The 12,500-nt window shown below is 43.4% G+C and overlaps 1 protein-coding gene across 2 annotated transcripts in view; it reads right to left on the bottom strand.

Moving 5' to 3' along the window:
* The window catches only part of LOC134460791 (FERM, ARHGEF and pleckstrin domain-containing protein 1-like), an 80,125-nt gene that overhangs the window by 34,772 nt on the left and 32,853 nt on the right, over window positions 1–12,500 (bottom strand). For both annotated transcript variants that reach the window (XM_063213339.1, XM_063213340.1), the window contains exons 3-7: window positions 7,005–7,109; window positions 6,208–6,250; window positions 4,624–4,702; window positions 2,039–2,136; window positions 983–1,097 (exon numbers count right to left, since the gene is read on the bottom strand). In XM_063213339.1, coding sequence (XP_063069409.1) covers window positions 983–1,097; window positions 2,039–2,136; window positions 4,624–4,702; window positions 6,208–6,250; window positions 7,005–7,109 — 440 coding nt within the window. The remainder of the gene's footprint in view (window positions 1–982; window positions 1,098–2,038; window positions 2,137–4,623; window positions 4,703–6,207; window positions 6,251–7,004; window positions 7,110–12,500) is intronic.

Here is a 12,500-nt window from a genome sequence, read left to right as displayed (position 1 = left end):
GCAGTTTGTTCAGTTCCGGTCCAGGTTTTAAGATGCATTCAAATTCTGACCCCAGGTGTCAAAAGTAAAAGTAAAAGTGGTTGGAACAAGTTTGTGATGGATCCTTGTTAGGTTTTCAGTGTTTTTCAGCAACAACTACACAGTCTAGCTATGCCATTAGGTACAATGGAGTAAATGGTGTAACAGCTATGTAATGCCATGTGCTAGTGTGGTAATTACACCACAAATTTGTACTTTTCCTTGTACTTTTGACACCTCTGTTCACCGATGACGTGAAGTGAAATGAGGTACGGACTAGACAATATAAGACAGACGAGGCAACAACTGGCAGTTTGTTCAGTTCCGGCCCAAGTTTTAACATGCATTCAAATTCTGACCAAAGAATAGAGAGGCTTTTCAAAAAAGCAGCCCTCTGGCCAAATATGCCTCTTTTGTTCTGGATGCACATGGTGCAACATAACGTCTAAGGTGTTTCCATTTTAAGTGCAGGTCCAGGTGGCTGCTTGTCTTCTGGGGGTGTGTGCGGCACGTCTCTTTGTGATTATAACCGGCATCCAGAACACCACCTTGGCCCACTTGCCTTCAGGCTCTGACCACAGAAACCACGGCGATGACAAGGGGGTGGGGTTGAGGCAGGGGTTGGGGTGTGTGTGTGGGGGTGGAGTGGTCGAGCTAACGCCGCTCAACACGGAAAGCCAGCTCCTCACGATAGGCAGAGCTATTAAAAAACCTGCGAACTTCGACCGTGTGTCGCCCCAGATTACCAGCACAGCCTCTGGGCATGTCTGATATGCGTACTTCATAGACACACCTGGTTATCAGTGAGATAATGTCTACTACAGTGGATGTCTACAATTAGTCTGACACAATGTATTACATTGTAAAAAAAATGACAGTTTTAAAAATATATGCCCAGATTTTCAGTATGCTGACACACAGCCACAGAAGAAAAGAAGGAAGACAGTGATTGCACAGTACGTACATATGCTTGTGGTGGAACTCCATGATCTGGTCTATGAGGGCCATTTGGTCCGGAATGTAGCTGTTGTTCAGGAGGTGCTGCCGGCACTGAGTCTCCTCAAAATCCCCAATTTCAGCTGTTGAGAAGAAAAATGAGATATGAGAATTGTGATATCTCATGAATGCATTTTTCTACATTAAAGAAAGATAACATTTTCATACAAGGTTGCTGCTCCAGGTTTATCATACACAACATTTTGGCCTCATAAATGTTTTTGTTAGGTGTAGATACTGTATGTTTATAAATTAAATATATCCTGTAGATGTACAAAAATGAGAATGATATTGAAGAGATCAGCATGCACTGAAAGTGTACATTTACATGGATTTCCTTCAAGTGTATTAATGACTGCGTCCAATTAGAGCACAAATGTCATGTTTACAGTAAAAGAGAGAGAAAAAAACACGCATCCTATCATTGTTCGCTGCTCAGTGCTCACTCTGATTAGACCTAATTTGACAGCCAGCTGTCAGAGACAAGCACAGTTGGACATGTGGACAAGCTGTCTCTCTCTCCAAGGCCTCACATCTCTGAATATTTTGTCATCACTAAAAGCTGCCGGGCAGATTTCTCAAAGGAAAACCTCAAAGGTATCCATGGCAACAAATAGCATTTGAATTACGTTTATCAATACGGCAGTGTATTTAGCCAAATGCCCTCCCTAACTGTTAGAAAGGACGGAACTAACCAAATTTCTCTAAATTTCAGCATACAACATTTTTTTGTGATTGTCTGAATACTTTTTATTGTGCTTGCGTTACTGTCATCACAAACACATGTAACTCTCTGCTGCTATAATTTCTTCTTCCTGCATACATTTTCTCAACACAAAATCACCCTTTTTCAAAGTGGATATTGGCTTTTCAATCAAGCCTAATCAGTAAACTGTACTTAAACGAGAGCAGAGCAGAGCAGAGCAGACCACGAAGACAGTTCAGCTGAGGCTTGATTAAGACATGCGCAGTGCTGGAAGGAAACCCCAGGGGATTAGCGGCGGCTTTGCACCAGATGACTCACACTGGATGATGTGGGAGACGAGCAGGGCAGCGCTGCTGTCGTTGCAGGTGAGGCGACCACAGGCCAGGTCATACTTTATCTGCAGGGCAAACAGGTACCTAGAGGACAACACACACACACACACACACACACACACACACACACACACACACACACACACACACACACACACACACACACACACACACACACACACACACACACACACACACACACACACACACACACACAGCACGTACTGTACATCAGGACAGGGCATCCTGTAGCCTACCTGTACCGTAGGATTGGGGGAACCATTTTCATTCGAATGGCCACTTCAAATTGTATAAGGGCCATACTATGAACACAAACCAGTATTTCCCCCTGCACTTTAGGCCTATATGGAACATATACGGCCACAATGGGGCACCTAAGTCACGCCCTCTACTTCCTGGTTCATGGGGCAGAGAGAGTCAAAAAATAATTACTGCGCTTGAAAATGAGTGTTTTTTTGACACCAATCCAAACCTTGGATCTCCACCAATGCACCACAAATCCAAAAATCACTAATTTTCAAGCCCAGGAATCATTTTTTGACTCCCTCTGCCCCATGAACCAGGAAGTAGAGGGCGTGACTTAGGTGCCCCATTACAACAGACCCACACCTTCACTAGGTAGAATAGAATAGAATAGAATAGAATAGAATAGAATAGAATAGAATAGAATAGAAAGCCTTTAATGTCATTATACAAAGTATACTGAGATTTGAGGTAGGTCTCCTGAAAAAATAGCTTAAATGTATTGCAAATGTAATTTTCTAAGATTACTTAACAAAACGTGTCATATTTCATGTGAAACTGTGTAGCATTAAAAGGTAACACTTTAGAATAACAGGCGACTATAAATCACTTATAAAGTATTAGTAACACTTAGTTAATAATGAACTCATAATGAACAAGACATTTACAAATGTTTGTAAATGATTAAGGAATAATATGTAAAAACTATTATAAATGATTTATAAAGCTGCTTACAAAGCAATCATAAAGTATTAGTAAAATATCTTTTAATGTCTACAGACTATTTACAAAGCTTTTTGTGCCTGTTATTCTAAAGTGAAAACACAAAGGCATGTACGAAAACTTTCGTCGAGGTAATATGTACAATGGACAATTTCCGTTGAAATTATCTTTTAATGTCTACAAACTATTTACAAAGCATCAACAACGATTACCAAAGCTTTTTGCGCCTGTTATTCTAAAGTGAAAACACAAAGGCATGTACCTTTGTGTTTTCACTTTAGAATAACAAGCGCAAAAAGCTTTGTAATTAGTTTGTAGATGCTTTGTAAATAGTTTGTAGTCATTAAAAGATCATTTACTAATACTTTATGATTGCTTTGTAAGCAGCTTTATAAATCATTTATAATAGTTTTTACATGTTATTCCGTAATCATTTACAAACATTTGTAAATGTCATTTGTTCATTATGAGTTCATTATTAACTAAGTGTTACTAATAAGTGATTTATAGTCGCCTGTTATTCTAAAGTGTTAGCCATTAAAATCATCTAGGGTAGGGGGCCATACAGTAGACATACAGTCATTTTAGATCATTAACCAAAGGTTGAACAGTGTACAGACTCCGAGGATCAAGCGGTGGAGGGGCAACTCAGTGTAGTATTTGTTATCTAGGTCAAAATGTGGGTGTAAATGTGATACTCTTTTATACCACAGCCATTCTCATTCCCTGCTGTCTGTGTTCGATTGTCTGTCGTCTTAATCAGTGATTCTCAAAGTGTGGTCTGTGGATCACTGGTGATCCGCGACAGAGCTCAGGTGGTCTGCGAGGGGATTTCTACTTTTCCAAGACAAGACAGCAGTTGGCTATTTTTGTAACAGGCTTGTAAGACAGGCTTGTAATAAATAAGTTAATAAAAAGTAAGTAAGTTGCATCGAAATTTGGTTGACGGGTGGTCCCTGAACATTTTTGGGGCGTCAGTCTGAAAAAGTTTGAGAAAGCACCGGTCTTGATCATTTCATGCACTCCAGCACACAGACAGCAGGTGGTAATAGCGGGGTGCTTTTGTAAAGGGCGATGCGACGGGACTAAAGCATGCCTATTGGCGGACTTATGACAGGTATTAGAGCTGCGGGTAATCCTGTTGAGGCTTAATGTCAGCTGCATGTCAGCTGCATGAATAAAATTATTCTAATGAACGAGGGGAGGAAAAAGATTAGGGCCCAGCCAACTCCGTGGATGGCGGTGGCGGTTTGATTTGCATTTTCTGGGGCAGTTCTCCCAGCTTCCTGAAGCCGAGCAGGAGCAGGAGGGTGGGGCGTTTGAGGCCAGTGTTGCCAGATTGGGCTGTTTAGGATGGCCGTGTGCGGGTAAAAATGGCATTTATCAGAAAAAACTGCCCACTTTTTGCCATAGAAATCAATAGAATTGGGCGGGATTTTGTGCTTCTAGGCGGGTTTTGGACATTTTTTGGGCTGGAAATCATCAGCCTCATCTGGCAACCCTGCTTGAGGCGTCAGGTCCTGCACACGTGAACACTGAGAGCAGGCTGGATGATGTGTGGGTGAGCAGCTGTCTGCCAATCACCTGGTCAGCTCCTCCAGTAGCTGGGCATGGTCCGGGGGAAAGAACTTCACCACAAACCGCAGCACTGTTTGCTTCGGCCCTGTGAACAACACAACACAACACCATTGTATTAGTGCAGGCAGGCTGGAACACCAACGCATTTCATATTACATAAAATGGAAGACAAATCTGGTGCCACACAGATGTATATTTATATATCATAGTCTGATTGCACTGAATAAAATAAACAACTGAAAATACGTAGACAGTCATGAGGCACCAGATTTTTCTTCGTTTTTAGTTAGGATTTAGTCCTGCACTGGTTGCACCGGATTGTTAAAGAAGTGCTGTGTACACATTTCCTTCGTTCTAGCATTACATATTACACTTTGACAACAAAATACTTCAGGGAGACACTAAATATACTTACTAACACTATTTAGACCAGTGGTTCCCAACCTATGGGTCGCCAAAGATCCACAGTGGGTCACGAAGCCCTCTTGAGTTAAAGGGGCTTGAATTTTAATACTATATATAGCCCATGTTGAATAAGTGACAAAGCATTTAAACTAATGTATGCATAGAAGCAACCCAATGTAAGTGATACACTAAATATACTTACTAACACTATTTAGACAATACACAACAGTACCCTAGCCATTTAGCAATGACATAAAGTAAATGTAAGAACAACACAACACCATTGTTTAGCCAGAATGGAATACCAATACATTTAACTTTACACTAGTTTACAACTAAATAGTTCAGTGGTTATAGTAGGGAGACGCTATACAAGTACAGCCCACTAGTCTTTTACCAATTACAGAAAATAAAATGGTAAACAGCACAAGACCACTGTACTGGAAGAATACTGTGGAATACATTTCTCATCGGACACCAAATTAACAACTTCATGTCATCTCAAGACTCAATAGCAATTGAGAGACATTACAGTCATAGGTGCCGGAAAGGGGGACGCTGTGGTGCATTTGCATCCCCACTTTTGACTCCCTTATTGAGGCTTTCTAAATTTACTGTAGACAAATGAGTGGAGTGCAACAGCAGTAACACTGTTAAGAAATAAAGAATGAAATTAAAAAATGCACCACCACTTTAAAACTCATTCCGGCACCCTTGATTACAGTCACATCTAAATACTTCAGCAACTGCTCTAAGGACACACTATATGAATATGCAGTCCACTAACCATTTACCAATTACAGTACATCAATGTGTTCAGTACAGTAGCGCTAGAAAACCTTTGGAGCAAGACCTCCATGACTAAGAAGCCCAGTCTGTCCAAGATAAGCATTACTCCTTTTGAAAGCCTCAGTCCATGAAAAATCACTGGAGCGCATCCATTTAATTTCCTTTCCTTTGGCGTTCATAGCTACATGCCGGTACCATATGCTATACGCTTCAGTCGTAACAGCCATAATGATGTCCTCGTCTACTGCCGCAAGACTGGCTGAGGGTGACTTTTGCATTCAGAGAAAAATAGTTTTACAATGCAAACTAATGACTTGCTAAGACTGTCAATGTTTTTTTTCTTGAATACTTTAAGTGAAAGTGTGAAAAAAGGAATTTAAAACACTGTTAACTTACGTCTGATCTGTTTAGCGATGGGTTTTAAGTGGTCTAGCCAAACCTGTAAAAAAAAAAAGTATCATGAGAACACATCTGCTAGACAAATGTTCTACAAACAACTACAGTATACTGAAAACTACAATCGACTCACATATGTATATCAGTGAAGGGCAGATTGATGCAGAAAAGAAGTTTTACAGTACAGTGCAGTACATTAAATGTTGTTTATACATAAACATGGTTCGGGAGAAAGCCCGCGAGAGATTGACAGCTGTCATCACCTGCTCACGCCTTAGCAGATATTCAAACCCCTCCTTTCCCTTTCACATGTCTTGCACAAAGGCTTTCCGAATTGTCCCACCAGCTCCCCCTACTCCTCCTTTTCACTAAGGGACCCAGCTACACTCCTCTATACAATGGGGGTGGAAGCGGATCTAATCGAGCATGATCTCCGCTTTAAACATCCCAGGACCGAGGCCAGCCAGCATGCCACTCACGCATATTGTACACCAAGCACTCAAGGGCAAACTAGTGAACTTATTTTGACACCCAATATTAAGTAAATCTGCATGATGGCTGATTGATCTCCTGTATTTCATCCATCACGATGTGACCTCTATTAAACTACTGTCTGTCTCCTTACATTTACACACGACACGTAATTAATGTTGTGGTCAAAGGGGGAGCCATATCTAAATCTTAGTGTCAGCGAAATGAAAGGAATCAATCTAATCAGATCTTGACTGGAACGGACAGTTTATCTTTCCATGGCTTGACGGACAGGACAGTGTGATAGATTAGACTCTTGTGCTCACCGTCATTTTCCGATGGTCCTGAAACTCCAGGCCGAAGTAGTCTCCTTCCACGAGGTTGAGATGCGTGCAGACCAGATCAAACAACACTTTGCCTGATGCTCGAAGCTGTGAACAGAAAAAAAAGACAAGAACCAGTGTTAAGCAGATATCAAAATAAATACCCCTTCCACCTGCATCACAGGGGCAGCCTGCCTTCGAAAAGGCCATATCCTATTACTGCCACCCTTGATGACCACTGAAATATTGTCAGAAAGTCAATGTCAAAATGCCCCATATGCTGTCAATGCTATCAATGTTCATTCATCGTTGCTGAATTCCCAGAGAGAGAAATAGAGAAAAGACCGAATGGGGGGATTCAGAGAGTAAGGACATGAAAAGCCAAAAGGAAGACATGCACACGTCTCTTAACAGAGGGCTCCCAGTGCTCTCTGGTTTGCTCCACCGGAGGGCCAGCACAAAGGCCCCACGACACCGGCAGAAAAGGTGGATCACGCAGGCAGGCAGAGAGGGAAGCTGAAGGGGGGGGAAGAGCCCCATCCAAAAGACTAAAATCCGACTTCCCTGCTTTCTTTGATGCTCATCCTCTGCCAACAGCTTTCTAAAAAGCAGGTTCCATTCCGCCACAGGACAGAGAGAGACTCTTTTGATGTAAGAATTATTCGGCTGCCAGTTCTTCCCTTTCAAGGCAAAATGCTGGAATCTGACTTTACAACAAAGCCAGCTATGTGCTTATAAAAAGGTAAAGGTTTCATTATGTACGTAGTATAAAAAAAACCTGTTCGCAAGACTGAAGAATTCGCCTGTACCAGAGATTTTGGAATCAGGCAACACAGATACATAGATATGCAAGAAGACATGTAGGTTTTATCAAAGTCCCTGCAGCAAAGTCCCTGATATAAGAGATGCATTCGAACATCTATGCAGGGATCTATTTATCTGTTACCGGGGTAATGAAACATTACACTTAGCTGACGCTTTTTATCCAAAGCGACGTACATATTACAGGGCATTGGTTACAGTCCCTAGAGCAACGTAGGGTTACTATACTGTAGGTGGCTTCAGCCATGTATGGAGGTGTAGGGAGTGGTGAGGGCAGGATTGGAACCTGCAACCCTGTGATCTAAAGTCCAACTCCCTAACCATTACATCACAGCTGTAGCCAGGCCGTGCCCTTCTAGTGACGCAAGAGCTTCAGCGCTGCTACCAGTCAGGACAAGAGTCAATGCAAGTACTTTCTGGGTTCCCGCAAATACGGGAACTCCTCCCACTTTGTTGGGAAGCAAACAATCATTAGCAAACCAAGGGAGGCCATTTGGGAAATGCTATTTGGGAAATGTCAATTTTTATGCTCTTGGTCAGACCAAGTCTCGAAGAGATTTGTAAGTCGATGATAATCAGGCTATCACAGCTGCCCACACAAGGGATCTATTTATCTCTTACTGGGGCAATGACCTCCTATGTCTATTGCCCCCCACTCTCCCACCCCACCTTTGCCAGTCTGTGCCTTGCTCTACCTCTCACCAACCAGCAGGAGAGCTGAGCTGAGCTGAGCCGAGCTGAGTGTCCCCTCCACTTCATGACAGTATGAGGCCAGACAGGCGGCCAGGGCCGGTTCTAGTAAATTTGGTGCCCGAGAGGCGAGCATCCCTCTTTGCTTTTGGTGGAGTTAGAAATTGGCATGTGTAAACATAGTGTCATACATCTGATAGAGCATAGCTGGTCTACTACCTAGATATATGCTGAGTGCCCATTAATAATAATTGTGAATATAAAGCGTAATGCTTTATTTTGCTCAATGTTCTAGTTCTGTGGGACTTGGCGCCCCCAAGCCATTTGGCGCCCTAGGCGGCACACCAGACTAGAAGAAAAAAATAAAACAACAACACGATGAAGAGTTCCAAACATAGATCAGTAGCATTCCTTAAGTATAGTAGGACGTTTCTAGTACAAGGCTCCCAAATGAAATGACTTTTACTGAGAAAGCACATGAACTTCCTATACCAAGAGATGGGGTACAAGTGAGGTTCTTTTAATGAGGTTATCTTTGAGGAGAGGAAAATGAAGGGAAAAAAACGTATCAAGGGGAAAAAAACTTTTGGACGAAGGCCTTAAGTTACTCTTCAGGATTACATCATTGTGTGTGTGTGTGTGTGTGTGTGTGTGTGTGTGTGTGTGTGTGTGTGTGTGTGTGTGTGTGTGTGTGTGTGTGTGTGTGTGTGTGTGTGTGTGTGTGTGTGTGTGTGTGTGTGTGTGTGTGTGTGTGTGTGTGTGTGTGTGTGCGTGCGTGTATGTATGTATGAGGAAAATGGCAGCATCTCAAGCAAGCAAATACCTACCAAAGCCCCTTAATTCCACATGCAGTTGGTGCATCTGCCATCCTCTCACTCTACATTACTGTACGTACGGATGTGAAAAAAAAACGTCATGACAATGCATCGCGATACGAATTGTCACAATATACTGCATCGGTTCATGACAATGTATCTTGATCCTTTTTTCCCCGATATACTGCATCGATTAATGACAATCAATTTTTTAATAATGATAACATTTAATTTGTCACTGGTTCATTTTGTTCAGTAGAGAGGTGATCGAAGCAGATGCTAAAATGCTTTAATAAAATAAATTGGCTCATGAATGCTAAACAGCAACTGTTAAATAAGCTGTATTTTCACACATTTACTGAAGGAAATATCGCAATGTATCACGATAGTACATGAATCGCAATGCATTGTGGTAGAATCACAGCGTGGCATGTGTATAATGATGCATATTTAATAATCGTGATCCCCTTGCCAATACCCACCCCTACGCCACACTCCTTTACAGGGCTGGACTGGCCATCTGGCATAGCGGGCATATCCCAGTGGGCCCTGCACCCTCGTGGGCCCCTATTTTCAGAAATGTAAAAACAAAATTCTGAAAATTATTTTCTGAAAATAGGGGCCCATGAGGGTGCAGGGCCCACTGGTGAGTCAGTTCTGCGTCGCTAAATATGAGGGGCCCCTTTAAGTCAAAAGGGCCCGGGCCCTATTTCTCCCCCAGTCCTGCCCTGCTCCTTTGGCCACTCAGGGGGCACTCTGAATCCGCTCAGCTGGGCCAGGCTCTGCCTCACAGGAAGGAGGGACTCCAGACAGACAGCCAGCTGCTTGCATATGGCAGCGGGGGCTGGTGGATGAGTGGTAGAGGCATAGACACCACACCACACCAGAGCAGAGCAGAGCAGAGCAGAGCGGGCAGGGAAGGATCAGATGTGGGCCACCAGCCAACTCTCTGCCAGGCAGCTGCCAAGGGCCAGCGCCCTCACTTGCACTGCTCAGCACCCAGGAAAAACCATGCCTGACTGACTGAGCAGCTCCACTGGCACAGGGTGATACCGTATACTCACAGAAAATCTGTCCTGATATCAAATCAAATGTTTTATTTAATCTTAGAACTAAAGTAAATCAGTAAAGAGAGACAGAAGGTGTAAGCATTTGATAACTGGAAAGCTGGTTCGCGATGCAAACCGAAAAATATTTGGCTTCTCTATGCGAACCATGACGACAACGCGGACGTCAGCAGGTTCGTCTGGGTAACAAAGTTCAGAGCCTGGTATGAACGCGAGCGGTTCGTTGGTAAGCACTTTAGTTTTGAACATAATAGGCACAGAAACGGACCCCGTTCCTGAATGTGAATATGGCTCCAGACTACGATACTTCACACAACACTACGTAATATTACAAACCATCTGATCATTTTTTTGAATGTTCATGTCTAGAGCTAGTGTAAAAGGCAGCCTGTGAGAAAACAAGTGTGATTCACCCATGAATGGTCTCATTTCCCAGAGCAGTACAAAGGAGGCAATATGAGAAAAGCGAGCTTGGTTATTAAGAGCCATCCGGCCATCTGTGGATGGATACATGCAGCCATCACAATGAGAGACCCTGTGTACCAGCAAGCATGCCTCCACTTCACTGTACAACGCAGGGCCGCTGACAGCTTTGGCTGGGCCCAGGACAAAGTCATCTGAAAGGGCCCCCCGACCCAATACATACAATGTAACGAGAACCAAATTCTGGGCCCCCTCTGTCCTCTGGACCCGGGACAACTGTCCCCTTTGCCTCCCCCTGTCGGCTTCCCTGGTACCTCGTACCAGACAGCAGCCATACAGCTACCAGCCACACACAAATATGGAACACTTCCTGCATTCTAGAACATGCAGCGTGGCCCATTACGGAAAGGTCACATAAGCAAACCAGAAATACCATGCATGGCAGATGACCTTCTCAGACTGAGGGGTGATCAAGAAACATGTCTGGGGATGGAAAAAAGGTCATACAACAAATTGCCACTTCAAGCATCAGTATAGAATCCAGGGTGAAGGTCTCCAGCCGAAATGGGTCTTAAATTGGTGGCAGAGTGCAATCGGTGCCAGAACAGCGCTTTGGGCCAGATGCTTAAAGTGATACTGTGCCATTTTTGGAAAGAAGCTTATTAGACACCTCCCCTTGAGTTAAATGATTGAGTTTTTCTTTTCTCCTTGTACTTTTAATTGTTCTCTGAGTATGGCAGTGCAAATTTTACCTCCATGCTAGCATTTAACATTGAATCCTATGAGACCAGGTAGCCACCAGTAAACGGCTGGAAGTACAGGAGAAAGGTAAAACTCAAGGGGAGGTGTACAATAAGCTTATTTCCAAAAATGGCACAGTATCCCTTTAAGTGAAGATAAATACGCTCACTCATGCTGCAGCCGTTTAAGCATCTCTCACTCAACATTCCCGCTGACAAATGCTCCATCATTTCCTTATCAGCCCTCGTGACCTCTGGTTGTAAACAAGCCACGTCTGACGGGAGGAGAGTAAATACACCCTGACAGCTCTTCAGGAGACCGTGCCGGCACGTCTCAGGTAGTGGTGATCACAGACATCTTTCCTTCCCCACCCCCAAACACTGTGCTATGGAATCAGGTGCTCCAAACATGGGCTTGATTTTGCCCCAGATACTATGCTGTGAAGGCATGACACATGATTTCACCTTTCTTAGTTTTAGGCCTAATGTCTACATTTAAAAAAACCCTTCATAAACCAAAACTGCAGTAAATTAGAAACACAAGTGAGAACAGGCCTGTCAGTGGAGATGAGACAAGGCCTCATCAAAGCCTTTGGCTAGTCATAACAGGAAAAGAGAGGTATGAAGAATGAAATACATTTGGACGTCTGACTACATGTACACCTTTGGAGTCTACACAAAGGCTGACGCTGCACATATGCAGAAACACCAAACTCAGCAGTAATGGGTAAATATGGAAATAATTGATCCCAAGTGTATGATTATGCCTGCATCAAACCCCAGCCCAGAGCCCCACACCACAGGCTGCTGTCAGTGAGGCGAGGCAGGCAGCACACCTTGGTTATCACATTCTCCATGAAGAGAGAGAGATAGAGGGGGGGACAGAGAGAGAGAGAGGGAGGGAGGGAGAGAGAGAGAGAGAGAGAGAGGGGGGGGCAGAAA

The sequence above is a fragment of the Engraulis encrasicolus genome, chromosome 13, assembly GCF_034702125.1.
Source record: "Engraulis encrasicolus isolate BLACKSEA-1 chromosome 13, IST_EnEncr_1.0, whole genome shotgun sequence".
Taxonomy (NCBI): domain Eukaryota; kingdom Metazoa; phylum Chordata; class Actinopteri; order Clupeiformes; family Engraulidae; genus Engraulis; species Engraulis encrasicolus.
This window is presented reverse-complemented; position numbering and strand designations above follow the sequence as displayed.